Source organism: Pogoniulus pusillus, chromosome 3 (genome assembly GCF_015220805.1).
Source record: "Pogoniulus pusillus isolate bPogPus1 chromosome 3, bPogPus1.pri, whole genome shotgun sequence".
In the NCBI taxonomy this organism is placed as follows: Eukaryota; Metazoa; Chordata; class Aves; order Piciformes; family Lybiidae; genus Pogoniulus; species Pogoniulus pusillus.
The window spans coordinates 11191225-11219212 of NC_087266.1; the positions used below are offsets into that span (position 1 = coordinate 11191225).

At 45.7% G+C, this 27988-nt stretch overlaps 1 protein-coding gene across 2 annotated transcripts; it reads left to right on the forward strand.

Moving 5' to 3' along the window:
• The first annotated feature begins 1185 nt into the window (after positions 1-1185).
• PANX1 (pannexin 1) lies at positions 1186-27633 on the forward strand. 2 transcript variants are annotated; one of them, XM_064170121.1, is made up of 6 exons: positions 1186-1544; positions 14250-14389; positions 21670-21893; positions 24435-24903; positions 24982-25108; positions 27320-27633. In XM_064170121.1, exons 1-6 carry the CDS (start codon positions 1364-1366, stop codon positions 27403-27405), a joined length of 1227 nt encoding a protein of 408 aa, XP_064026191.1. In that variant the 5' UTR covers positions 1186-1363; the 3' UTR covers positions 27406-27633. The 2 variants fall into 2 exon arrangements, with proteins under 2 accessions (XP_064026191.1, XP_064026184.1); XM_064170114.1 differs by having other exon boundaries at positions 24435-25108.
• Positions 27634-27988: the final 355 nt, after the last annotated feature.

Genomic DNA, 27988 nt, shown 5'->3' on the forward strand with positions numbered 1-27988 from the left:
AAATAATACTGCCTCTGTGAGGTTTCTGAAGGACCTCACATATAGGTAAGAGACATGGATGAATACAGCCTGCTTGTAGTTCCATAAAATATTTAAGAAGGTCCTTAGTTAAAGCCTCTTAAGAGAAATGAAATCACCATGGGATGAGAGGAAGCGTCTATGGAGATTGAATAACTGATAAAAGACAGGGAAAAGTGGTCAGATTTCACCCTGAGAGTCAGTCATGGGACGCTGCAAGGATCTTTGCTCTTCACTATTGCCTGTAATTGGTGTGACAAGGGGTGACCAACTGCGTGACAAACCTAAGTACACGTAGCATATAAAATAAGTGATAAAAGGGTAAAATTTAGCATTGATACATTTGCAGTAGTACTTGTGGGAAAAAAAGCAACCCTTGCTCTATGTGCTTAATACTGTCTAATAATCTCAGAAATGGGATCTTACCTAATAGTTTATTTCAACGTTATCAGCATGTTTTTTAGCAGGCAAAGACACAAGGGCTTTTAGGAATGAGTAGGAGTTAAGAACAGAAAACGTCTTAGTATCATTACATAAATGTCTGGCACACCTGTGTCTTGAGTGCGGTCTGAATCACAGCCCCCAGCCCCCAGCCCCCAGCCCCATCCAGAAGAGGACACAGCAGCACAAGAACAGCACAGAATGCACAAGTTTCTGTATGAGGAGTGATTTCCTTGGATTACGGCTTGGCAGAATAAAAAAGACATCTGAAATCAGACAGCACGGTGGTTTCGTAGAGGGAAAGCTGAGCAGAGAGGGGACGATTTGTTCCTCCTGGCAGAGGTGGTAGGAGCAAGGAGAGCGCCACATGCGGGCCCCCATCTCTGTAACTCCTGGTCCGAGGCACCTGAAGATGCTCCGAGTTTACGGAGCTTCGGAAAGCAACGGGAAAATATGAGGGGGGAATTGATTAAGGACTGCTAAGCAGCTGAGACTGATCAGCCTGGAGAACAGGTGGCTGAGGGGAACGTCAGCAGCATGTGCACACAGCTAGCGTGAGTCAGCGCAGACCGAGCCGGGCTCTCCACACTGCATACTAACCAGAAGCCCAGTGCCCGCGGGCGCAAACTGCAGCACGGGAAGTGTTAATCCTCGGGGACACCCCGCGGCGCCGGGTACGGCCCCGAGCACAACCCCGTACCCTTTGCCCAGCCCCCTCCCCCCTTCCAGTCCTTCAGTCTGAGGCGGGCAGGCTCAGCCAGGCACTAGGGCGGAACCGCAGGGGCGGAGCGGGGCCGGGCTGCGGGGGCGCTGCCGAGCCGCTGCGGGCGGAGCCGCGCCGGGGCTTGCCGTGCCGTGCCGAGCCGTGCCTGGCTGTGCCGAGCCGAGCCGAGCCGGGCCCGCCATGGCCATCGCGCACATCGCCACCGAGTACGTCTTCTCTGACTTCCTGCTGAAGGAGCCGCCGGAGACGCGCTACAAAGGGCTGCGGCTGGAGCTGGCGCTCGACAAGATCGTCACCTGCATCGCCGTGGGGCTGCCGCTGCTCCTCATCTCCCTCGCCTTCGCCCAGGAAGTTTCCATCGGTACCTGGCTTCCCCGGGAGGGCCGTCTCTGTCCCCGGCGTCTCCCGCGGTGGACAAAGGGCTCGGTGGGGCGGGGGGCGGTGGAGCTGTGCGGGGTTGCGGGGCGGCGGCGGCGCTCCGTGGGGTCGGCTAACAGCTGCCAGGAGGGGTTTCCACTCGGGGGTAGGGCAAGACGGCGCCTTCGGGTCGCGGGGGGTGCACAGGAGTGCGGGCAGCTCTGGTGGTGACATCCGAGGGAGCAGGCGGTGCCTCTGCCTTACCCAGGTATGCTGGACTTCCCGGCCGTCCTTTCCCCCGTCTTGTCCATTCCCTGCTCCTCCGTGGGGCATTGCTTAGCACCTCCTGAGCAGCAGTCCTGTCGGCTCGGTTGTTTCACGTTCTCGGGCGGTAGGGATTGAGGCGAGCCGCGGAGCCATGCCGCTCTTTGTGTCCCGGCGCTGCTCAGCCTGCAGTGTGAGCGACCTGCCAGGGTGTAGCTTGGGTATTGCCCGGTGCCCTGGGCCCGGCGATCGGAGCGTTCTGCGGCCGGATCGCGCTGTCATTCAGCAGCTGGCAGGGGTAGGGGCCAAGGAAAAGGAGTCTCAGAGCTCTGCTGTGTGTTGAGCCTGGTCAGCTGCTCCTCAGATGCCAAGCAGGATGGGCAGTGGAAGCGCTCTCCACAGTTTTTCCCTGCCCTGATGCCCTTCTGCAGGTGTTCCAGTTCAACTTCTTTTGTGGTTCCATAGATGAAGCTACATTTATTCTTTACAGAAGGGACAAGTTTCCCCTCACCACCCCCTCCACCCCCCCAACCCCCCCCCCCCTTCATCCCCAAGTTGTGGAAGTGCTTGTGCAGCAGCCACTTAGCAAACCTTTGTCAGAGTCTGAAATGGTAAGGAGGCTTTGGATTTAAATCCAAGTGACAAGGACTTATAACTGGTTTGATTTACCTGTATATTGGTATTGAGTGTTGCATACCTGAGATGCATCATCTGTAGGTGTCAGACAAGTGAATGTCAAGAGTGTGGAAGCTGAAATGGGACTATTGAGTTAGTGAAGAACCTGTGCAAAAGCATCATGGATAGCAGTAATCAGATACCAGCCTGCTTAAGAGATAAGATGCCCCAGACTGCTGTATTTACATCTCATTACACACCTCGTGCAGTAGATGTGGGTTTGACCCAAAGCACCATGGCCTGCCATAACATTGCAGAGGAGTCAAGGCCAACCAAAGACAAGACTAGATCCCAGTCCTCTGGCAGCTCTGGCCAATCACTGACTGGGTGCACAGAGCAGCATTTCTGCCATCTGACTTGCTGATGGCAGTTTTATATCTGCTACTAATATCTGCACATTTCCTCCTCTTAATTAAAAAAAGAGAACTTACATTTCCATACACTAGCTGATGTGTGGGCCCCTTCCTTATCCTTCTTTCTGCTGCTTCTCTGAAGTGCTGGATGCCTGTGTTTTTGTTTTATTATCTCTGCAGAAGTATTTATTTACACAAACCTCCAACACACAGCTGAATTGAAGAGTTTGGTAAACTCATTCTTTTGGATGAGTTAAGTTCTTCACTCATCAGACATTTGGGCCTCAGTACATGCTATGTATCACACAGTATCACAGTATCACCAAGGTTGGAAGAGACCTCACAGATCATCAAGTCCAACCCTTTACCACAGTGCCCAAGGCTAGACCATGGCACCAAGTGCCACATCCAACCTTGCCTTGAACTGCCCCAGGGACGATGACTACTGCAGTGTTAAACTAATTCAAGTTGAATCTGTGGCTGCAGGAGGTCCGTGAAGCAAGAATTAAGGTGTGTGCCATGTTTTGCATGTGCTTTGTATTGCTTATAATCCTGAGAACCTGTTAGAAGAAAACATGGGGTTTAAAGCCAAGCTTTTCTATTTGAAAAATGAATATAAAAATAAGTATGGGAAATACTTGTGTGATGGTTTGGGTGTTCCCCACCCCCCCACACTTTAGAAATACCCAGACTGGTCTCAGCTGTCTCTGGGAATATAAATGAAGCTATTTATTTACAGCTTAGCTCAATATACAAGCAGATATTTACAGTATATACAGTTATAGACAGAAATATACAAGGTAAAAGGTAATACAGAAATGCAACTCCCTTCCCAGAAACCTGAGTCCCCAGGAGGGGCTCTCAACCACCCCTGCACCTTCCCCCTGCCCCTCTCAACCTTACCCCAGTCCCAAGAAAGAATAGAGGTTCAGCCAAGAGGTGAAGAAGCAAAGGTGAGTGGAGGGTGTGTTAGAGAGATGCAGCTCAGTCAGCAGCCCAGCCAGAGTGAGTGAAAATGGCGAGAGTGTTATCTAATGTTTTCATTTCTTCTTCCCAAACTCCTCAGCGAGACTTCTGAGGGAAGTGGACATCACCACTGCTTTCCTTTCACAGCCTATGATCTAGTTCTTCTCACCAAAACATTCTACCCTGCTTCAAACCAGCACATCCAGGCCCTTGCTGTGAGCGAAACTGCACCATGTGGTTTCCATACAGAAAGTGATACTCTATCAGCCACGCTGCTATTATGGCTGTTGCCTGTTCCCTGCATAGTCCTTGGGGCTTAGCAGGCTACCTGCTCACCAGAGATCCTGAAGCTCTTTCCATCAAGGGGCTTGGGTGGGGACAGAGAAAATCCTCAGGGCCAGATATGTTTGGTTCTGTGAGCACGAGTATTCAGCCAGTGACAAAATAGAAAGTAAGTTTTGGTTTCAAAGGTTTCCTGGTGTAATTGTGTTTTGAAAAAGCTCAGGGGTGCCAAACTGAGAGGAAATGGTAGGGTCCACTTTAGGTCTGAAGAAGAGCAACTCGGCATCAGAAGTCATTGTGAAAGCTCTGTGTGAGCATTCAGCCAGTGACAAAATAGTAAGTTTTGGTTTCAAAGGTTTCCTGGTGTAACTGTGTTTTGAAAAAGCTCAGGGGTGCCAAACAGAGGAAATGGTAGGGTCCACTTTAGGTCTGAAGAAGAGCAACTCAGCATCAGAAGTCATTGTGAAAGCTCTGTGTGAGCGTTCAGCCAGTGACAAAATAGAAAGTAAGGTTTGGTTTCAAACATTTCCTGGTGTAATTGTGTTTTGAAAAAGCTCAGGGGTGCCAAACAGAGGAAATTATAGGGTCCACTTTAGGTCTGAAGAGCAACTCGGCATCAGAAGTCATTGTGAAAGCTCTGTGTGAGCGTTCAGCCAGTGACAAAAAGGAAAGTAAGATTTAGTTTCAAAGGTTTCCTGTTGTAACTGTGTTTTGAAAAAGCTCAGGGGTGCCAAACTGAGAGGAAATAGTAGGGTCCACTTTAGGTCTGAAGAAGAGCAATTTGGCATCAGAAGTCATTGTGAAAGCTCTGTGTGAGTCATGGCATGGAAATACCCTGCCTCTGGGTGCAAAAACTGAACACTCTTTCCAAAAACGAATGCTAAGCAACTATTTCTGCTTGGATAATTGCATTCTTCCCGCCCAAAATTCTCTTGCCATCTCTAGCTGTCATCTTCTCTTCCTGCTTTGCTTTCCTGTTGCAGCGCAGAGTCAGGTAGCTGCAGTTTTCCTCCTGCACGTGGTTGCTGCTGATTGTGCCAAATGATTACAGTGTTTTCAAGGGCTGTGGAGTGTTTCTGGAGCTGCCAAGTAACTTTCAGTTTTATAGAAGTTTCAGGAAATAACTGAGATTCTGTGTGAGTATCACAGAGGATTTTTCTGCTGGAGAGACAGAAAACCCAGCTGCCACGCACAGCCAGTAAGCACTGCTGAAACTCCTGGGGTTAGTGCCTGTACCACACTTTGGCATCCTTCAGGAGCAGGAGGAGAGCTATTCCAGCGTTATTCCTGGTTGTATTTCAGAAACCCTTGGTCAGCTGCAGGTTTGTGATGATTTTAAGCTGTTTCTGGTAGTGCTTGACAGTGATTGAGCTGTTCTTTGCCAGCCTTTGAAAGCTTTGATGATTGAAATGCTATGCCTGTTGCCTCTTTACAGCTAGACCTTGTTGTCACAGAATAACAGAAATAAACAGGTTGGAAAAGACTTCCAGGATCAAGTCCAACCTATCACTTAACCCTTCTAATTAACTAAACCATGGCACTAAGTGCCTTATCCAGTCTCTTTTTAAACATCTCCAGGGATGGTGGCTCCACCACCTCTCCAGGCAGCCCATTCCAATGCAAATCACTTTTTCTGTGAAGAATTTCTTCCTAATGTCCAGTCTAAACCTGCCCTGGTGCAGTTTGGGACTGTGTCCTCTTGTTCTGTCACTGGGTGCCTGGGAGAAGAGACCAACTGCCTCCTGCATACAACCTCCTTTCGAGTAGTTGTAGAGAGCAATAAGGTCCCCCCTGAGCCTCCTCTTCTCCAAGCTGAACACCCCCAGCTCCCTCAGCCATTTCTTGTAGGGCTGTGCTCCAGCCCCCTCACCAGCCTTGTTGCCCTTCTCTGGACATTTTCAAGCACTTCAACATCTTTCTTAAATTGAGAGGCCAGAGCTAGACTCAGAACTAACCAGGGCAGAATGTTTTATACAATCTTATGTCATTTTATAAAGTTTTATACTGGGAGCTTGAAAACAGAAATAACAGTGGGATTGTGAGGATTCTGTTGTGTGTGTTTGTTATATTATGGCTTGATATGATTTCATAGAATCATAGAATCAACCAGGTTGGAAGAGACCTCCAAGATCATCCAGTCCAACCTAGCACCCAGCCCTATCCAGTCAACCAGACCATGTCACTAAGTGCCTCAGCCAGGCTTTTCTTGAACATCTCCAGGGATGGTGCCACTACCTCCCTGGACAGCCCATTCCAATGCCAATCACTCTCTCTGGGAAGAACTTCCTCCTAACATCCAGCCTATACTTTCCTCAGCACAACTTGAGACTGTGTCCCCTTGTTCTATTGCTGGTTACCTGGGAGAAGAGGCCACCCCCCACCTGGCTACAACCTCCCTTCAGGGAGGTTTATTTGCCATTTCTTAAGGTGAATACACTGCAGGTGATGAGATATGGTAACAGAAACCACGTAAATATAGCTTAAATATTGCTAGATCACTCATCTCTCTTGTAAAAATAAAACAAAATAAAAGGATGGGGCACTCTCAGCAGTGTATGAGCCACAAATTAATAGGTTTATTTTTCCTGGGTCTGTTCTCAATTACCTTTTCTTTTAAAAAATAAGCCAGGATTGAGATTCCAGTTTGTAAACTCTCTCTTTCTCTCTGTATATTGTGAGATATGTTTTCTTGCTGAAATCAACTTAGCTGAACATATATTTGTTCCCCAGCCACTGCTTATAACAGGCTACTGCAGCCCTGAGCAGGTCACAGTCATTTGAGCAGAGAAGAAATTGAAACAAGCTTCTTAATTTTGGCAAAGGCTTCTTTTCAGCTTAGTTCTGGGAAGAACCTCAGTGGCTGGCTTGGATTGCAGCTGAGAGAAAAGTAGATGTGGGAGCTGCCAACTGACATCAAATACCTGTGTCTTTTCCCATAGGAAGGCAGTTGGGAATTGCTCACACATGCTTGTGCCCAGCAGCTGATTGCTGCTAAGTGATGTTGACCTGCATAAAGCAGCTTTTGGCCAGCTGCACTGACTGCGGCTTCACACAAGAGGTGATGGCTGGGAAGGGAGATAAGGAGGAAGGGAGGGAGCTGGAGTGGGGAGAAGGGGATCTTGTGGTGGCCACTACAAGGTCAGTTTGGGTGTTGGTTGTGTGTGGTTCACATGTAACTGGTATAAATTAGTCCTCTTGTTTTAGCATCTCTCTTTGTTTTATGCTACAAGAAAACCTCTTGGAAACCTTCCCAGCACATAGAAAACATTGTGTGCTGAGTAGACACCTAAGAAACTTGAGTATAATCAGAATGAAGGTCTAAGTAGCATTGCTGGCTTGTCAGTTGTGGCAGAGTGCTGGGTTAGGAACCACTTGGCCATGGACCAACTCCACAGGATCTGCATGGGTCTGATAAAATGAAGATTTGCTGTACAACAAAAGTCTTATTTCTCTTTGATACCTTCTGGTGCATCTTGCAACGTTGGAGGATGCTTTCAAGGTGTAAAAGTGGAGTCTTGCACTATGTTCTGAACACCACAGGATTAGTGTCCCCACAGACCACTTTGAGCTTTCCCAATTAATTTCTGGGAAGGTTTTCCCCCTCCCAGTTTGTTTTATTTCCCATTCCCCCCAGCTGGTTCCCTATGGGATTTGAGGTGCTTTCACCAGTAGAAAACACAGTCAAAGGTGTTGGTATGGAACTCTGGCTATGACATCCAAACAGCTTCTGGGAGTGCCACAGGGCAGAAATGCTGATCTGCAGCATCCCTTACTGCATATTGAGCACAGCCTGTAGCTCTCTGTACAGGTTAATTGTGTTTCTCCAACAGTCATGAATCAAATGTATGTAAAGGAAAAGAAAAACACAATTGTGAGCCTAAGTCACAACAAATGCAAACACGGAAGTCTTAACTCTTGACTTAGGCTCCTTTCTTCTGCTACCTGCTTTGCTGGCCCTTCCTTCTAATGTCCCTCTCCCTTCACTGCCAGAAGTTGCTACGAGTGCTTTTGGGAAATAATCCTACTTGTGACTTCCATAAGAGCTGAAGGGAGAAAGTTAAGTTGGATGTAATTAGGCTAAAGACTGTTAGGATGGCAGATGCTGGCTGAGAGCTTGGAAAACATCTCCAAGAGCTGCTGAAGCAGACTGTTGTTTGGACACCTTGCATTTAGTTCAGCAGGATGCTCTGAAACCTGAGGCATTGATGGCAGGACTGAATGTGTGCAGGTAGCATCGGTCTGGAGCAGCCAGACTCTGAACTCCAAGGCATCTTTTGTTGGAGGTGCAGACCCCAGAGAACAGCAGCGTGTGCTCTGCTGCTCTTTGGCATGAGTGCTCAGTAAAGAGTAGAAGTTATCAGGAGCAGATGTCCCTGGGGAGCCAGGGCAACCTTCTGAAAACATTTACTTTAATGTCAAGTCTAAATTGTCTTTGGGTAAATATCTTCAGCTGTTGATGAGAGACTTTTTTCCTGTTTAAGTTTCAGAGTCAGGCTTACATTTCCTATGGAAATGATGCTAAGCTGCTTTTGGTGTCAGAATTAACTTTCAAAGCAGATTCTCTGGTGTTGCCTGAGGTTTGCTGTACCATCAGTAGTGGCAGTGGAGCCAGGTGGTCATTGCCACGTTTTTGAGATGCTTCTTCAGGTTAAGGACAACTTTTTTGTTGTTGTTGGTGGTGGTGGAGGCACTGTCCCTGGAGGTGTTCAAGAAAAGCCTGGATGAGGCACTTAGTGCCATGGTCTAGTTGACTGGCTAGGGCTGGGGGATAGGTTGGCCTGGATGATCTTGGAGGTCTCTTCCAACCTGGTTGATTCTATGATTCCTTAAATCTCACTGGTGGAAATTAATTCACAAGTTTAGGGTGGTTTCCCAAGAATTCACAGACTTGCCTTTGAAAAGAAAAGCTCTTTTCCCACTTCATGATGTTAAGACCTCTCTTGAGGGATAACTGGCTGCCCCATGGAGAGGAAAAGATATCGCTGCTTTCTTTGACCCACTCCACTTGAACATCACATCACCTGAGCTGGACTTTCTTCTACTACTCCATTGCCAAAGTAAACCTCAGGGAACAGATTCTTTTTGGCAGTGCACCCATTGTTTTTGTCTCTCCATGCTTCTTAAACATAGTATCTATTCAGTTCCCCCCAACCTCCCACTTTGGTCCAAGAGAAGAAGCGTCTGTGATGAAATAATTCCTTCTGATCTGCTCTTAATGCATGCATGTACACCCACACATGCAGCTCCTTCTTTGGTGTGCATTGAACCATCTTTTTCCCATATTTTAAGACAGTTTTTGATGTTGGGGTGGAGGGTGTGTGTTAAATGCTGCTTGACCTTGATTTTCTTGTGTGTGGGTTTTTCTTTAGTGGTTGCTAACATGGGTGAGTCTTGCTAGATAAAAATCAGGTGTCTGGGTATCATGGCTGGTTCATGTTGCTTTGTGGAAAATTATAATGGTAATTAATGACTAGGTTTTCATCCAGGCTTATGCAAATCTTTTCCCAGTGATTGCAGTGTATTAGAAGCTAAATAATTACTTACTGTCGACTACAACCTAGTTCAGGAAAAATAGTTCAGCCTATGATTAACACAATTCTTAGAAGTACTCTCTGCTGTAGTTTCTTAGTTATGTATTTAAGTCAGAAGGGGCTGTTGAGCCACTAGAGAGGAAACCAGTCCTGCCTGCTGAGGTTGTGGTCTTTCTAGTCAGGGATGCAACATGAGGATGCTGAGCCCTCTGCTTGTCTTGCACCCTAGCATAGCAGTTGGATACTGGAAGTTCTTCATGACAGTGTTGAAACACTGGAACAGGTTGCTCAGGGATGTGGCTGAGGCCCTGACATTCAAGACTTGGTGGGGCCCTGGACAGCCTGATCTAGCTGACGGTGTCCCAGCTCACTGGGGGGGGGGGGTTGGACAATGTGACTTTGGAGGGTTCCTTCCAACCCAATGCAATCTGTGGATCTGTGACTCTCCTTCAAAGCCGAGATTTACCCTGGGATTCTGAGAATTTGTTCTTGTAGGTGGATTTCTTTTTTCTGAAAAGCATCCACAGGGGCAGTAGGGTGGGAATCTCAGACATTTCTTGTGTCCTGCTCATTTAGCATCAGTAGCAAAATTCCTACCTTCATTTGGGCAAAAGGAGTTGGAGTAGGCCCACTGTTTACATCTCCATTCTGAGAATGCCTGGCTGGGATTGGGTCATTTTCTTTTAGATGCTTGGTGACAGATCCTTCCCAAATGGTCTCAGGCAAAGTGGATGAAAATTTGTGACCTGAGCATAGGACCTCCATCTGTAGGTTAGCCCAGAGTCTTTTTTACAGTGCTTTACAGGAGCTGCAGAGGAACCAGCTGCAGAAGAAAAGAGTTCTTCTGATACAGACATGGAGGAGATAGCTGGGGACTTGTTGTCAGAGCACACATGAAGATGTGCCCCACCTGGGGCCTTGCCACTTGCTGGCTGTGGTGACTCAGGCTTGTACTCTGCACTCTGTTGCATGCCTGCAGGTAATTCCTGCAGTCAATGACCAGCTCCATCTGATAATCCCAGTGCATTTGTAAAAGTGATGTTTTGTCATTCCTGACTGCACACCTGTTGCTGCCTCAAATTTGTTGCTGCAGCTCTTTTGGGTGGTGCCTTTTTTAGGACAACCACCTAATAAGTGGCATTTTTTAAATCCTCATTTGTTTGCAAAAGTGTAAGTCAAATCCCCATCATCTAATGATGTACCAGGGAATGACTATAAAAAAAAAAGTGTATTGCCAAGTGTAATAATAACTTGGCCAAAGACTGTTGTCACAGCTGCTTAACAGAGACAGTCATTTATTATTCCTTATCCATCTCGCTATATATTTTAATTCCCTGTTGTTATGGGCTTGACTGCTCCTTTTCTTTATCCCCTTCTGTTACTTGTGGGAGCATAGGACAGGAAATAGCTTCAGGTCAGCCAGGGGGATGTTGCTCTCCTAGCAGAAGACTATTAGCCTTCCATAAACTATAGTTGCATAAACATCCATAAACTGTTAGCCTTCCATAAATATACATGCACAGTGGGCCTGTGGAAGGTGTTGACCCTTTGCCTAATTTCTCCTCTAATAAAAACTACAGTTCTTATTTTTCACTTCATTCAGAATAGCCCAGTGTTAAATGACTTTTGTATAGGTTTGTTGCTATTCACAAAATCACAGAATGTTAGGGGTTGGAAGGGACCTCAAAAAGTCACCTAGTCCAATCCCCCTGCCAAAGCAGGATCATCCACAGTACAACACACATGAGCACATCCAGGTGGGTTTTGCATGTCTCCAGAGAAGGATACTCCACAACCTCTCTGGACAGCCTGCTACAGTGTTTTGACACCCTTACAGTGAACGTTTTTCCTTATGCTCATGTGGAACCTTATGTGCTCCAGCTTGCACCCACTGTCCCTTCTCCTCTCATTGAACATCATTGAGAAGAGCTCCATCCTTCTGGTACTTGCCTTTTGCATACTTATAGATATTAATAAGGTCACCTCTCAGTCTCCCCTTGTCCGAGCTAAAGACTCTCAGCTCCTTCAGCCTCTCCTCATAAGGGAGATGTTCCACTCCCTAAATCTCCTTTGGAAGCAAAAAGGAAGGAGTTAAAAAAAAAAAAAGGTGGAAAATCATAACCATTTTCAGAGACATTCAGTACTGTGTGTTCTGTGTAAACGATGCCCAGAAACATCCTTTCTGTTTAAATCTTAACATTGCCTTGGTTAGTGCAAAGCTGTGATTCACATTAACACCTCAAACCCGACACTGCAACATGTTAATTAAAACCCCATACAACAGCCAAAGTGTCACCAGCTTCTGCTTGATGTCCAGCTCTATCTACTTGACTCCCAAGGCACGTTGCCAAAGGTTTCCATCGTGCCTGCTGAAATCTCAGGGGTCGGAAGAGCTGGGTTCACTGCTCTGCTGCCCCACTGGCATTGCTGTAGCCGTTCTGCTATGAAGTTGCGCATGCAAGTGAATGAGGCTGCCTGCCTTTTTTCCTCGCCAATTTGAACGCTCCCTGGCTTTCAGTGGTTTCCCACTACATGAGAATGAACACATGGAATGTGTTTCTCGTCGCAGATACACAAGGCACGACCAGGACAAAGCATCTTCTGAACGCTCTATTACTCACCCTTTGAAAGGGTCTCTTGTTTGCTGCTTCGCACCAGGCGCGGTCAGCAGCAGGAGGTTCATTCAGTGATGAGAGCAGCGCATAAATGGTCGCTATCCAGTGGAGAGCAGAGACTCCAGTTGCCTGGTTATTATTTTTTCTTTTTCCTTTTTTTCCTCAGCAGTGCATTGTTTTCTGGAAAGCAGAAACTCCCAAAGCTTTGGGAGAGTGCAAGTGCTTGTCTGGTGCCAACGTTGCTTAATCACATGTGCCCTGGTCTGATAAACAGTAATTTGTTTTCTGTAAGGGAGGCTTGTGGCAGGGCAAACCCTGTCTTTATGATGTTACTGCCTTTAGAAATGATTATAACAGTGACTCATAGGGAAAGGCTCTTTTCATAGTGCCCCTTGACTATGCTACATTGTAAAATGGCTATACAAGTTACAAGGCAAATCCATCAGCCTGTCTTACAAGGGCAGTTCCTAGGAGTTCTAAAAGCTAAAGCAGCAAAAAGGTGCAAATGAAAGAATCTTACACAACGTACTTCCCCCTATAGAATCATAAAAGCATAGAATCAACCAGGTTGGAAGAGACCTCCAAGATCATCCAGTCCAACCTATCACCCAGCCCTAACCAATCAACTAGACCATGGCACTAAGTGCCTCATCCAGTCTTTTCTTGAATACCCCCATTAAAGCACAGAGCAAGGCTGTTACCACTAATTTTGATTCATATATATTAAGAAAGCAAAGGTAGCAATGTTTCCCCCCTATTGCTCTTTTGATACTGGTGCCGTGTTGGAGGAAGCATTGGAGGCATGTTCCTGGAGGAGCCATCTCCACTTGTTGTAACCATTTGGTGAGTCAGCTGCCCTGTTTCAAAGTGGAGAGAAGTCTGCTGGAAACGTGGGGGTGTTTTTATTTTCACTACTGTAGCTTCAGAAGGAAAGTCAAAATCCCTCATTGTGTTTTACTAGCTGTCATCCAAGGAGCCACTGATAGTTCCACATCCAGTGATCACTCTTGCTGAGGTGTGTGGCAGGAAGACTCAGTTGGTGCCTGTAGCTGGTCAGAGCAGTTAGTGGCACTATCTATGCAGTGCTTGGGTCCCTGGATCAGGAGAATGATGAAGACAAGTACTAGTAGTGGTTGAGGACAGAAGTGGAGGGAGTGTTACTGGGACAGGCACTGCCTCTGTTTTGGTAACTGACATAAACGATCATGCTTCAGCCTTCTGCAGAGGCTCTGCACTGTATTTGTCTCTGAGAATGCAAGTATTGATACTGGGGAGGCAATGGTGTCTGCTGTGGGCGAAAAGGAGGGGGAAAATGCCATGGTGACGTTCAGCATATTTGATAGGGACAATGACCACAAATCCTCCATAGAGAATCGCTGCACTGGTGAGGAGGAGTCTGAGGCCATGATTGCTCTGCCAAAAGTTACATGAGGAGATCCTTATTTTTACATGTATAACTCAAACCCCTCAAAAGTCATTCATAGTCTCACAAGCAGCAGACAGGTCAGCGCCCTGGGCTGATCTTGCCCTTGCATCACTGCAAGAACTGCTGGGCTACAGGAATAGTGTTTGAGGCCTTCCTTCAGTAAAAGTGTAAGCAGTAGGTTGTGTATTTGAGAAACACAGTGGTGTTGATGCTGGTATGTCATTGTAGGTGTTTCCTCAGGAGCCCAACCTATCCTCATCACGTTTGGCATCTGGTGGTTTGCTTTTGGCCAACCTGAATTAAGTGCAAATGAGACAGATGGGTCTTGGAGGTCATATCCCCCCCCACAAATGTAAGAAAATAGACCTAAGAAACTGGTGCTTGTAATACTTTGGCTCAACCTGTGGGAGACATCAGAAAATGCATAGTGGGAATTTAGTGACTCTCCTCCCTGCTAAGCTGCTGTGTTTCATTTGGCCACTTAACCTAATAACTGTGGATACCATAGAGTTCAGAGTGTGAGCTTTTCTTCCTAAACTTGATTTCTTTGCTGTTTGATTTTCTGAGGACATGATAACTTTTGCTTTGTTTTCCCAGGTGCCCAGATAAGCTGTTTTGCTCCCAGCTCCTTCTCCTGGCGGCAAGCTGCTTACGTGGACTCCTACTGCTGGGCAGCTGTGCAGCAGAAGCAACCATCTCAAAACAACTTAGAAAACATTCCCCTGTGGCTGCATAAAGTATGTACAGATCTCCTTCTCCTGGAAAAAGTGCCTCCATATAGAAGCCTGCCTTTGCCTTACTTTTCTTGCTCCCCTGCTCTGCTCTAGACCTTGGCTTTGACTCTACTCTTTATTTTTAGAAAGAATGTTTTCTTTCCCTTGCCTCCAAAGAGGGAAATACTACAGAAAGCACTTTCTGCTTTTTAACTGAAGAGTCTGTTGTGTTATAATAGCACATAGCACCAGTTAACTGACACAGGTAGTGTTGATGTTGCTGTGTTGCCCTGGTGCTGAGTGTCCCACCTGGCTTGTATCAAAATGTTTCTCTAGGAAAAATGGCTAGTAAAAACATTTCATATTTTTTATTTTATTACCCTTGGCTTGATTTTTCATGGCAGGTAGGTGTTTTGGAAGAGATGAAGTTAATCACTGGTACCAACAGCTTCAACTGTGTTGCCAGTGTGCTCACCTTTGCTTTTGCAAGCTGTTCCCTTGCAACCGTGAGCTGGCTTTCACTGCTCTGGGTAAAGCAGCATCATACTGAATGCATAGTAAGACACTTATTTTATGTGGTAGGTACAAAGGCACTCGAGGTGTCTCCAAGTGGCTAGCAGAGCTTTGGCAGGAGTTACAAACTCTGAAAAATGCTATGCTAATGCCTAAAGCTGGCTCAGCTCAAGAGGCAGCATTGTTCTGCTTGGGCAGTGCTGATGCCAGAGAAATGCTGGAGGCAGTGGTGTCCTGCCTTCCTCAGCCCTTTTATTACTTGTCCAAACAAATACCTGTCTGGCACCTGGGAGCAGAGGAGAACCTGCTGTTAGAGGGTGCTCAGGTCTGGGACCTGCAGCACCTGTGTTTCTGGATTTTGCTTGTGTATCCCTTACCTCAGCCTTTATTATCCAGTTAAGTGTTGATATCCCCTCTGGAAGGCTCTTCAGGGCTGTTGCTGATTTGCTTGCTGACTTGAATCACTAATTGTAAGGATTTACTGCTGCCTTCTCCAGTTAGCACCACTCACAACCTTGACTGTTGATCTTGTGTTTCATTAATATTAAGGTTGGACTTGTTTGCTTCTAGTGTGAACTTTTCCTTTTTGAGTTAGTGCTCCACTTCACTTTATTTCACCCAGGCCTTCAAAGCTGCTGGAACATCTTGCATTGCAGGTGGCTTGCATGGATGGAAACTCCACCTACAAAACTGGATATGTTGCTGTCCCTTTCTCTGAGGGAATGTTACCTGATTTCTTCATGTTGAATTTTGTGCCATAGTCACCTGCTGTAAGTCTCCTAGTTTGCCAGCCATGACTAGCAGCTTAAGTAATCATACTTTTATGATGTCAATTTGCTCACTGGTTCTGTCTCAGGAATTGGTGTAGGGCCCTTCTGCCGGCAGTTTCTGTTTGACAGCTTCATGGTATGTGATGTTTCTTTGTAAATACCCTGCAGACTGGCTGCAAGAAGTATGTCTGAATGGCTGAGTCAGAGCTTGTAGAAGAGGCTAGGTGCCTCCTCTTAACTTCCTAAGTCCATGCTTAGCCACCTACCCTTCTAATAACCCCAGCACTAGGAGCTGCAAGTGTGGTTTGGAGGCCAGTATTAATTAATGTTTTTCTGCTGATTGTTCATCAACTTCCATGCTTAACAAGTTTCCAAGGCAGGAGTGGTGTTACAGATATTAATGATGACTTTTGGTTCCCACTGAGGATGTTTGGCCAGCAGCTGCAGGGCTGATAGTTTCTGCAGAAAAACGGAGCTTGGATTATCTCCTGGTGTGAGCTGTGCCCTGTGAGGTACTTAAAACCTCATTGCTTTGTACTTCTAAAATGGCTCTGAACTTTTAAAATGGCAAAGGAGAGCCTTTGTGGGAGCACAGTGATGATAATGATGCAAGGGAGCCTTCCAAAGCTCAGATGAGAGGAGGTCTGGCTCCTTAGCAAAAGGGCAGGGATGCCTGTAGAGGGACAGAAGCGATCACTATGTCCATGTTTTCTTAAGACAATGCTTTTAAGCTTTTTTTTCCTTTCTGCTTTCTGGGCAGCAATGCTTTCATTTGCAAATTATCTTGGTTTCTTTCTACTAATTGGACTCACTTAGCCTATGGTTATGTTGGTGTGCTGGAAGGTTCCATAAAGAAACAAACATCTAAAAGAGACATTGTGCTACAGTTTTGAAGGAATGAGGTTGTAGACTCCAATTCCTGGCTGAAAGATGAATTTCCTTGTGGTACACACACTCTGTGCTGTCAGAAGTGCTGTCAAAACTTTGTTTCCTTAGATTGGTGCTCAGCATGGTTTAGAGAGGAAGTAGGACTGGGGTAGCTCTTTGATGAAGAAGCCAACTTGCAGCAGCTTGCCTTGTGTTTCTTTTAGGTATCTGGTTGCTCTTGAGGATTATCAAAACCAGGCTACATTACTGAAAAAAGATGAAACCTTCCTATCTGAGAGTACAAATTAGCACAGGAATTTCTGGGTTTTCAATCAATGAAATGCATTTCTCAATTTTGGGCAATACCTGAAGGTTGGGTACCTTTACCCACTGTCATTTCTGCTCGGAGAGGTCTCTCCCAACACTTCAGTTTATCAGCTTGGACACTTGTTTTGGAATAGAGAGGAAGAGCACATTGCAACTTCCTGGGCTCCCTGTCTAGAGGGAAGCCTCTCAAGTTTACTTTTTGTCTGTAAAGGTGAGTGTTCCACATGACAACTTACTTTGATAAAACCTAGCTTGATCCTTTACTAAGAATAATAAGAAGAAGGTTTTAGCCAGTGGAGTGAGCAATCCTTGCAGTAGCCTTTTTAATCTGTAGTTTAATCCGTAGTAGAGAAATGAATGCACATGCAGGAGAACAGTCATCATGTTGCCTCTTGATAGCCTCCAGACGTAGCAACCAAACAAGCTGAGGAGCAGGTGGACATTGAGTGATGACCTATCTCTAGCCATGAAGTCAGGATTGCTAGGATGGAGGTGGCTATGATCAAAAGACTCTTAAGGCACTTTAAAAGTTACTTAACTTTCAGGAAGGAAGAGAAAAGTAAGTGAAGTAGAGGTAAAAGGAGTAGAGAATTCTTCAGAAGAAGGGGATTTTGTATCAGTGTGAAATCACAGAATGTCAGGGGCTGGAAAGGACCTGGAAAGGTCATCTAGTTCAATCCCCTTGCCAGAGCAGGATCACCTATACCAAATGGTTCATCTGACTGACAGCAGAAAGAAGAGGTCTTCATACATGGCACAGGCAGGGGAGGTTAGTTGTCTGGTTCAGATCTCTGTGCAGGGCAAGTGCTGTGGGACCTGCTCAAAACATTGCATGCAAAGGGTGTGAGTGTATATGAAGCCTATCTATTCATGAAGTAAAAATTACCTTGTGGGGAATCCTCACTTTTTGTAATAGAAATAAGATTTACCATGGACTTGTGAGTTCCCTTTGAATTGCTCATCTGTAAATATACCAAAATCACTCTGAGATTCTTCATTACACTGTTGTTATGATTATAGTGATGGTTATAATCTGGTTCTCCTTACTCACTGTTTGTACAACTTCTTAGCTGTAGGACTGAGGACTCTTCATGCTGCACCTCTAGAGCCCCACCCAGAGGGATTAAGGGTGGCCAGAGCAAGGAAACCTGAACACAGATTCTTTCAGAGTTTAGTGGTAGAACCACTTCATTAACGTTAGTCTTACCGATTGAAACTGGATAAGTACAGTTTTTGAGCTGTGTCAAAACAGAAAGTAAAAAGTGGAGTTAAAAAAAAAAAGGTCATGTGCAGTTTGAGATTCACTTTCAGATCTGGAAGTAGATCCACCAGAATAGTGAGTCATTCATAGCTCAAGTTTCAGCCCATCAGTTCAAACAGGGATAGCATCCTATCCAGAGGGAGCTTAATTACTTTGTGCCTGGAAACATGCAGTTGCCATGATTGCCTGTTTAGGGTGCTTTTTGCTTAGGCTTTTCTTGGTGGCAGATTTGGAACTGAAGAATGAACACTTCACCATGACCTCCAGGCTTTTTAGTGTGGAGAGGAGGAGAATGAGAGGGGAATCTAATAAATGTATATAAAGGGGGCTGGGTGTCAAGAAGGAAGGGACAGCCTCCTCTCACTTGTGCCCTGTGATAGGACAAGGGGTGTTGTATATAAGCTATGTCACAAGTTCCACCTCAAAACGAGGAGGAACTTCTTTACTGTAAGGGTCACAGAACACTGGAACAGGCTCCCCAGAGAGGCTGTGGAGTCTCTTTCTCTGGGGACTTTCAGAATCCTCCTGAATGCATTCCTGTGTGATCTGCAATGGATTCTATGGTCCTGCTCTGGCAGGGTTGTTGGACTTGATCTATGGAGATCACTTCCAACCCCTAATGTCCTCTGATTCTGTAATGAGAAATATTTTAGTCTCAGGTGAGTGAATACACTTTGGTGCTTCCTTCCTTGTTGAGTGTTGTATGCCAGTGAATTTCCTCAAGGCCTTAATGCAAACCAGTGCAGCTTTAGTAACTTTTATGCTGTTGTGCTTAAAGTTACTATTTAACCTCTGTTAGGTAGGGTGGAAGTCACAATGCTTGCAGTCACTTTAATAGCATTGTCCAGAGGAAATAAAGCCTGAAGATGCAGTAAAATTAGACAACTGTGGTTTTCTAAATGCCACTAAGGTGGGTTTCATCTTCTAACACCTATCTTTATCCAGACCTTGGCAGGCTTTCTGTAGGCTAAGTCCTTGAAAATGCCTTTTGGGTCACACCTCCTTTGGCAGCTGTATTTCCTTTGGATGGTAACAGCATATTTGAGCTTACTAAGAAGTTTTTTTCGATGCTCTTGTGACTTATTTGCTGTTTATTTACTGTATCTCAACACAGTTAAAGCTGTTACATAGTGGGCTGTTTTGTGGTTTAGTCTGATTTTTCCATTCACCTTCAGGAGAGTGTGATGCTAATGCATCCTTAAATGACAGTCTCATGATTCCACTGCTCATGTGCTTATGCAAACAGATTACTCAAACACTTCTTCTATAGCCATGCATACATTCAGGTTGAGCAGGTAGCTGATTTTCTAACAAATTGAAGACTGAAGGTTGGACTGGATGATCCTGGTGGTCCTTTCCAGGTGAGGTTTGGTTTAGTCAAGGACTTGTCAGTGTGAAACTAATGATTGGACTTGATGATCTTGAAGGTCTTTCCCAATCTAAGAAATTCTGCGACTCTGATGTCTTTAAAGCTTATTTCCCTGCCCTCCCAATAAATGGTGAAAAATATCATCTCATGAGAAGATTAGGAATTAGCTTTAATATCTGCAAACAGGCTTTGCAGCAAGCTGGCATTTGATAAAACCAATGGAAAGGGTGTTGTAGCAGCTTAGAGGAGTTTAGATATGTTTCATCTATGTTTGTAGACAGATAATTTTTATTTCTACATAATAGAGAAATCAGAAGTCTGAAAGAGCCTGGACAGGAAACCACAAAGCTTTGGGTAGAACAGGGCATCCAAGACTTGGACCTGTGAGACCTGGTGGCATTGACTGCAATGATAAATAAATAGGAAGGGTAGATCCTTGATCTGTTGAGTTTGATTTAACAAGATGTCTGCAAAAACGTTTATCAAGCCAGAGCTTTACATCTCATTTGGAAAGGATAGACCTGGAAAAAAGCAAATGATCTAAGGTGTGCAATGACAGAAGAGAGGCAGTAGTGAGGGCAGAGCTCTGCACAGTTTTAATGGGAAGCTGGAGGTAATGGAAAGGTCATGTCAAAGGTGCAGCAAATGAAGCTGAGAGGTGACAGCCAGTAAAGATGTGTGTTCTGCACCACCAAAGCAAACTCACTGAAAGGATTGCCTCTAGTCACCATAAAGAGCTTTTTCTCTCCAGAGCTCTGACCTGCCTTACCAGCCAAGGGAGCCCTTGGACGTGGGTGCTGCTCGGTGTGGTTGAAAGCAGTTAACGGTTCAAAAACAAGAGCACTGGAACAGGCTAACCAGAGAGGTTGTGGAGTCTCCTTCTCTGGAGACTTTCAAAACCCTCCACGTGCTTTGGGTACTGTCTGGAGCTATAATGCAGCCCTGGCAACCCAGAGATACTAGATAGTGAGCAAATATTCTAAAAAGCCTCTTTGTAATTAAAGCCTTGAGCAACCTGTTCTAGTGGGAGGTGTCCCTGCCTATCGTGGGGGGTTGGAACTCGATGATCTTTGAGGTCCCTTCCAACTTAAACCATTCTATGATGCATTCCTGTGTGAACTAGCCTAAGGGATCCTGCCTTGGCAGGGAGGTTGAACCTGATGATCTCTGGAGGTCCCTTCCAACCTCTAAAATTCTACAAGTCTGTGATAATTAAAACCTCCTACTTGTTGATAACTAGAAGACAGACAGAAAGACTTCAAGATGATTTAGATAATACCTGCTTCAGCCCTTTCCCTAAGTGATGGGGACTGTGTAAGGGCTGACTCCTCAGCACTGCGTTAACACCAGTCCATTCTCATCTGTGCATTGGTTTCCATCCAGGAGTTAGCTGAACGTATTTCAACACTCCTAAATATTACAACCACACTTAACATCTTCTACAGTCACTGTGTCATGCACTCTGAACAGACATCTGTTTACAGGCAGATGCCACACTATGAAGGGTTTATTCATAGAGTCCTTGAATGTTGAATGTTTGGGGTTGAAACAGTTAAAGGTCATCTAGCCCAACCCTCCCTGCAATAAGCAAGGACATAGAATCATAGAATCAACCAGGTTGGAAGAGACCTCCAAGATCATCCAGTCCAACCTAGCACCCAGCCCTATCCAGTCAACTAGACCATGGCACCAAGTGCCTCATCCAGGCTTTGCTTGAAGACCTCAAGGGATGGTGTCTCCACCACCTCCCTGGGCAGCCCATTCCAATGGGAAATCACTCTCTCTGTGAAGAACTTCCTCCTAACACCCAGCCTATACCTACCCCAGCACAACTTCAACTAGATTAGGCTGCTCAGAGCCCCATCTGACCTGACCTTGAATCTTTACGATGATGGGGCATCTGTCACTTCTCCAGGCAACCTGTTCCAGCTCAGTTCTGAATATGCAATGAGGATGTTACCAGCATCGTGATAACTTTATTCTGCCTCTTCTTTTTCTCATGGAAGCAGCAAGGTTACTGGAGGAGTCTGAAAAAAAAGATTCTGCTTCCCTGCATTTCCCAAACAACCACAACAGTGGGTATTACTAAAAGCACTGAAATAAAATTACAGGGCATTTAATAGCCTTACAAGGAGTGATGATGACTGGCTGACTCATATACAAGTGGAGGCTAACTTGCTTTTTCTTCTCCCTTCAGTTCTTTCCATACATCCTCCTGCTCGTCGCTATCCTGCTGTATCTGCCATGCTTGTTCTGGCGCTTCACCGCAGCTCCTCACCTCTCTTCAGACCTGAAATTTATTATGGAAGAACTTGACAAAGCCTACAACAGGGCAATCAAAGCTGCTAATAGCTTCCGTAGCGGAGACCCCAAGGACCCTACCGACTTGCTTCCAGCTGCTAATGAGAACTTGACACAAAGGTAAAATTCTGGGGCTTGGCTTTCATAGAATCATAGAATCAACCAGGTTGGAAGAGACCTCCAAGATCATCCAGTCCAACCTAGCACCCAGCCCTATCCAATCAACTAGACCATGGCACTAAGTGCCTCATCCAGGCTTTTCTTGAAGACCCCCAGGGACGGTGCCTCCACCACCTCCCTGGGCAGCCCATTACCAATGGGAAATCACTCTCTCTGTGAAGAACTTCTTCCTAATATCCAGCCTATACCTACCCTGGCACAACTTGAGACTGTGTCCCCTTGTTCTATTGCTGGTTGCCTGGGAGAAGAGGCCAACCCCCACCTGGCTACAATGTCCCTTCAGGTAGTTGTAGACAGTAATAAGATCACCTCTGAGCCTCCTCTTCTCCAGGCTGCACACCCCCAGCTCCCTCAGCCTCTCCTCATAGGATTTGTGCTCCAGGCCCCTCACCAGCTTTGTTGCCCTTCTCTGGACATGTTCCAGCACCTCAACATCTTTCTCAAATTGAGGGGCCCAGAACTGGACACAGTACTCAAGGTGTGGTCTGACCAGTGCTGAGTCCAAGGGAAGAATAACCTCCCTTGTCCTACTGGCCACACTGCTCCTGATGCAGGCCAGGATGCCATTGGCTCTCTTGGCCACCTGGGCACACTGCTGGCTCATCTTCAGCCTACTATCTATCAGTACCCCCAGGTCCCTTTCCTCCTGGCTGCTCTCCAGCCACTCAGTCCCCAGCCTATAGCGCTGCTTGGGGTTGTTGTGGCCAAAGTGCACAACCCTGCACTTGGCCTTGTTTCTGTCCTCTTTTCCTTAAGCTCTTAAGAAATTAATTGCTCTCTCTTAGAAATGTATTGAAAAGGTGTGAATGGTGACCTCAGACACTTTAAAACCTGAAATCATTACTGTGGGCACTTGGAGGTGAAAGAAAACATTTGATGAGCTCTTCAGATTACTAATTGCCAGAGATGTCCTGATTTCTTTAGTTGTAGTGGATGTTAATTAGTTTTACCACTGCAAAGAAAAACGAAGATGTTCCCAGTTCTCAATCTTATTGACAGTCACTTGCATTCTGTGAGCAACATCTGTTAATTATTGTGCCCTTCCAGATCTAGGTCTACAAAACTTCCTTCTAAATAAAATAAATGAATGAGTAAAAAGCCAAGCACCAAAGCCAACAAAAGCAAAAAACACCTCTCTGATCAAACTGGTGCACAGTTCTAACCAGATCCAGCTTCATCTGAGGTCAGGGTACCTGATTCTCTTTGCATGTGGGGATGCAAGCAATGCAATGGAAACTTAGATCTTCCTTTAAAATGTGGAGTTGGGTCTTGTCAAGGAAAAAGCTTTCCAGAGCATTATTATCGAACAAGTGCTTGGGAAGTCTGCTTTTCCTCATGGGTTTGCTGACTGTACCTGGGTTTTGTTGGAAACAATTTTTTTTCGGGCAAAGGCAATACTTTTTTTTTTTCCAATATTCCAACGTTTGAGCCCTTTTGTCTCTTCAGTGGGTTTTCTGTGATAGAGTGTCAATATTCTTCATTGATCTGGTGTTCTGTTGTTTTTTTCTAATGACTTATATATGACTACCCTAGATTCACCCTCAAAGGAGGGATTCACAGTATCACAGTATCACCAAGCTTGGAAGAGACCTCACAGATCATCAAGTCCAACCCTTTACCACAGAGCTCAAGGCTAGACCATGGCACCAAGTGCCACATCCAATCTTGCCTTGAACAGCCCCAGGGACAGCGACTCCACCACCTCCCCGGGCAGCCCATTCCAGTGCCCAATGACTCTCTCAGGGAAGAACTTTCTCCTCACCTCCAGCCTAAATCTCCCCTGGCGCAGCCTGAGGCTGTGTCCTCTTGTTCTGGTGCTGGCCACCTGAGAGAAGAGAGCAACCTCCTCCTGGCCACAACCACCCCTCAGGTAGTTGTAGACAGCAATAAGGTCACCCCTGAGCCTCCTCTTCTCCAGGCTAAACAATCCCAGCTCCCTCAGCCTCTCCTCGTACGGCTGTGCTCAAGGCCTCTCACCAGCCTCGTTGCCCTTCTCTGGACACGCTCAAGCATCTCAATGTCCCTCCTAAACTGGGGGGCCCAGAACTGAACACAGTACTCAAGGTGTGGTCTAAGCATTGCAGAGTCCAGGGGCAGAATGACCTCCCTGCTCCTGCTGGCCACACCATTCCTGATGCAGGCCAGGATGCCACTGGCTCTCTTGGCCACCTGGGCACACTGCTGGCTCATGTTCAGGCAGGTATCAATCAGCACCCCCAGATCCCTCTCTGTCTGGCTGCTCTCCAGCCACTCCGACCCCAGCCTGTATCTCTGCATGGGGTTGTTGTGGCCAAAGTGCAGCACCCTGCACTTGGAGCTATTGAACCCCATCCCATTGGACTCTGCCCATCTGTCCAGGTGGTCAAGGGATTCGAATCTTGTGTCTATTTTAGAGTAGTATGGTTTTGAAATTTGAGGAAGGTGAATGCTGCAACATCTGATCTATGTGGTCTGAGGGTTGTTTTTTTCTCTCTTTTTCAGTTTGTGGGAAATATCTGAAAGCCACTTCAAATACCCAATTGTGGAGCAGTACCTGAAGACAAAAAAGAATTCCAGATGCTTAATAATTAAGTACATTATCTGCCGTTTACTCACCCTAGTTATAATTTTCATTTCATGCCTCTACCTGGGCTACTACATTAGCCTCTCTTCTTTGAGTGATGAGTTTCTTTGCACCATCAAAACTGGGATCTTAAAGAATGACACAACTGTTCCAGAAGTGGTTCAGTGCAAGCTTATTGCTGTTGGTGTCTTCAAGGTACTCAGCTACATTAACCTGCTAATTTATCTTCTAGTGATGCCACTGGTAGTGTATGCAATGTTTGTTCCATGGAGGTGGAATTCAGGAATTCTCAAAGCCTATGAAATCCTGCCAACTTTTGATGTTCTGAAACTGAAGTCAAAGTGTTTTGATGACTTAAGCCTTTACCTCCTCTTTCTTGAGGAAAATGTGAGTGAACTTAAATCATTTAAATGCCTCAAAGTGCTGGAGAACATTGCAGTTTCTGAGAAGTTTGATGTCATGCAGCTTCTGGTGAACCTTGGTACTATTAAGACAGATACCGTAGATGGGAAGCCAGGAACATCTGTGTTGGAGAAGTCTGAAGAAACAACAACAACAGAAGAGCTGGAAAAAAATGCAACAGAACTACAAGGTAAGGTGACCCGCTTGCTCTTTAAAAAGTAAAATCCAAGAAACATCTCAAAAGCACCAGATCTAAACCTGCTGGTATAGAGACATAAATCCACTATACCACAGGCTGATACATCATAGAGTCATAGAATCAACCAGGTTGGAAGAGACCTCCAAGATCAGCCAGGCCAACCTAGCACCCAGCCCTATCCAGACAACTAGACATAGCACTAAGTGCCTCAGCCAGGCTTTTCTTGAACACCTCCAGGGATGGCCACTCCACCACCTCCCTGGGCAGCCCATTCCAATGGCCTCCATACTTACGACATTGCAAGTCAGTGGCACAGGCTAGGCACTGATGTAGTCTGTTATGTCACTGGTCCTTGCTGACCATTCTGGTCTAGTAGTGAGAAGCTTCAGCTTTCTGAACTTAAACTCCTTAAGAGTAGAAGAGTGCTCAATTGGCCTACAGTAGGTTGTGTTTAAAAAGCTCCAGTCCGAAAGGTAGTAGTTTCAGGACTTTTGCTTTTCTGAGATTAGCTCAAAGGAGTAATAAACTACTGCTTCTGCTTTTCATTCAGGCCTTGGCAGAAATCTTAGATGAATGTAAAAATAAGTCTGGTGCTCAGAAATGTCACTGGCAGAGGAACAGAAAATGATAGAAGAAAGGAAGTGGAGCCAGGGCCATGCTCCTGCTGCTTCTTCCAGAGAGGAAGGAAGGCTGACTGTAAAGTGAATTTTGCCAAAGTGGCCTGAGTTGATCTGGATCAGTGCAGCTGTTCTCTGAATATTCTCACCAGTTCCCAAAATGATCAGCTCTGAGCAGTTGCTGTTATATGACATGTAGTCTTAGATTCTGTGCTAAATAATTGTGACATATCATAGAATCAATGAGGTTGGAAGAGACCTCCAAGATCATCCAGTCCAACCTAGCACCCAGCCCTAGCCAGTCAACTAGGCCATGGCACTAAGTGCCTCATCCAGGCTTTTCTTGATCTTAAAGGTGATTTCCAGTTCTCTCCTCAAGTGCAGAATTAGAGAAGAAAAGCCAAATATCCAGGTAGAAGAGATAGAGAAGGTTTTGATGTGAGCATGGCTGCTGTCGTGGTTGTCCCCGCAGAAGCAGCAGGACACTCGTGCCTATATCCCAACAATGAAGTAACTCAACTCTGGGCTGCTGCTTTGCAAAGTCCTTCACTCATGGAAGTGAAGATGCTTTAAAATATTTAGTAGCTGACCTGAGTAGACAAGCACAGTGCTTAGGGCAAGTTAAAGAACTGTTTCAAAAGCAGAAAAATATTAAGTCTAGTTTCTCTTCAGAAGGCTTAATAGAAAAGAAGCAGCAGCACCCAGAAGGTAACTCTGCCTCTGTACTTTGGTCAAGCAGTTCTGGTTTGGAGAAGCAGTCAGTTTATACAAAGGAGAGTTCAGAACAAACAATCAGAATTCATTTTAAACAGGAAGAAGCACTTCTGGCAGACAGTTATAGTAATTTGAAGCAATGCTGACAGTAAATATTCTGCTCTTAAGCATGTCCCTTTCTGAAGTTACAGATGGGTAGGTTTTGGTAAGAGAATTTAAGAGCCCAAGTCTCTGCTCAAGGAGCTGAAAAAACTAATTAAAAAATTGACTAATTTTTGTCTGAAAACAGAATTTTGATGCTTTTTCATCTCACAAAAATGCTTCAAGGATTTGTTTTCCTCCAGAGCAGAGCAAACTCACGCTTGAAACTGTTCAAGTGCATCGCAGAACGAAGTTGCCATTTCACAGAATCACAGAATGTCAGGGGCTGGAAGGGACCTTGAAAGATCATCTAGTCCAACTCCACTGCCAGAGCAGGCTCACCTGTACCAGATCACGTAGGACCAGTTGCAGCTGGTGGAGCCCTCTTCTGCCTGGGTGCAGCTGCAGACTTCACTGCGCATCAGCAAAGCTGCTCCCATGACTCGTTGTCTTTTCTTCTGCCACTAGTGGCATTAGCTTCTGACCATGTTAATAAACCAGTGGTAGATGCTGTCTGTCGACCATAAGGGCGGGAGAGACTGCAGGACATCCTGCCACTGGGTGTTGCTTGCAGACAGCATGGGGGCAGCTGGGTGGATGCTCAGCAGCTCCAGCACAGTGCAGGACAGCCAGCCTTGCATCACTGACTTGGTGGCAGTTTCCTTGTAAAAGAGAGTATGCTGAGGGGCTTGATGTCCCTTTCACTTCTAAAAGTTTCCTTTCTCTTTAGTTTTGACAGGGCATGACACAAGTGGCAACGTGAATACGAGAGAAGATAAAAGACTTCGCCAAAGACTTACAGATTCTTCATGCTGATGCTTCCCTGTCACAGCAGGCAGGAGCTTCGTGCTGCAGGGGGACTTCTCCTCCACCTTCACTGCACTCAACACGAGGTGCTGCTCTTTGAATGCAACCACCTTGATAGCCTGACAATTCCTCAGAGGCCAAACTGGTTTACAGACTGTTTGTTGTACAATAATCAGCAACCATGTACCTGAAAAAACATTTTGCAGATTTCCATTATTTATTAAGAAGAGAAAAAAAACAAAACCCAACAGAACAGCACAGAAGGAACAAGAACAAAAAAAAAATCATCAAGTGACATGTGTTGAAGGTAATTGAAGCTGGCAGCAGGAAAAAATCAGCACTGTATTATACAGAGATGGGAAGCATAACCCTGTAGCTACCAGGAAGAGATGTCCAATTTGCAGTCTGAAGTGTCGCTCTACTGGGAGCAACCATCTCAGTTTTGGGGTTTAATTGAGGCATCTTGGGGCTCTCTGTCCTGGAAAAGGAGGGAGGTGGAGGTGGGTGGTGTTTTAATTAATCTGGTGAAGCTGTCCCAAGCTCTGTCTTAGAGAGGTTGCTTTTTTCAACCTGAGATGTCTTGGTTAAGCAT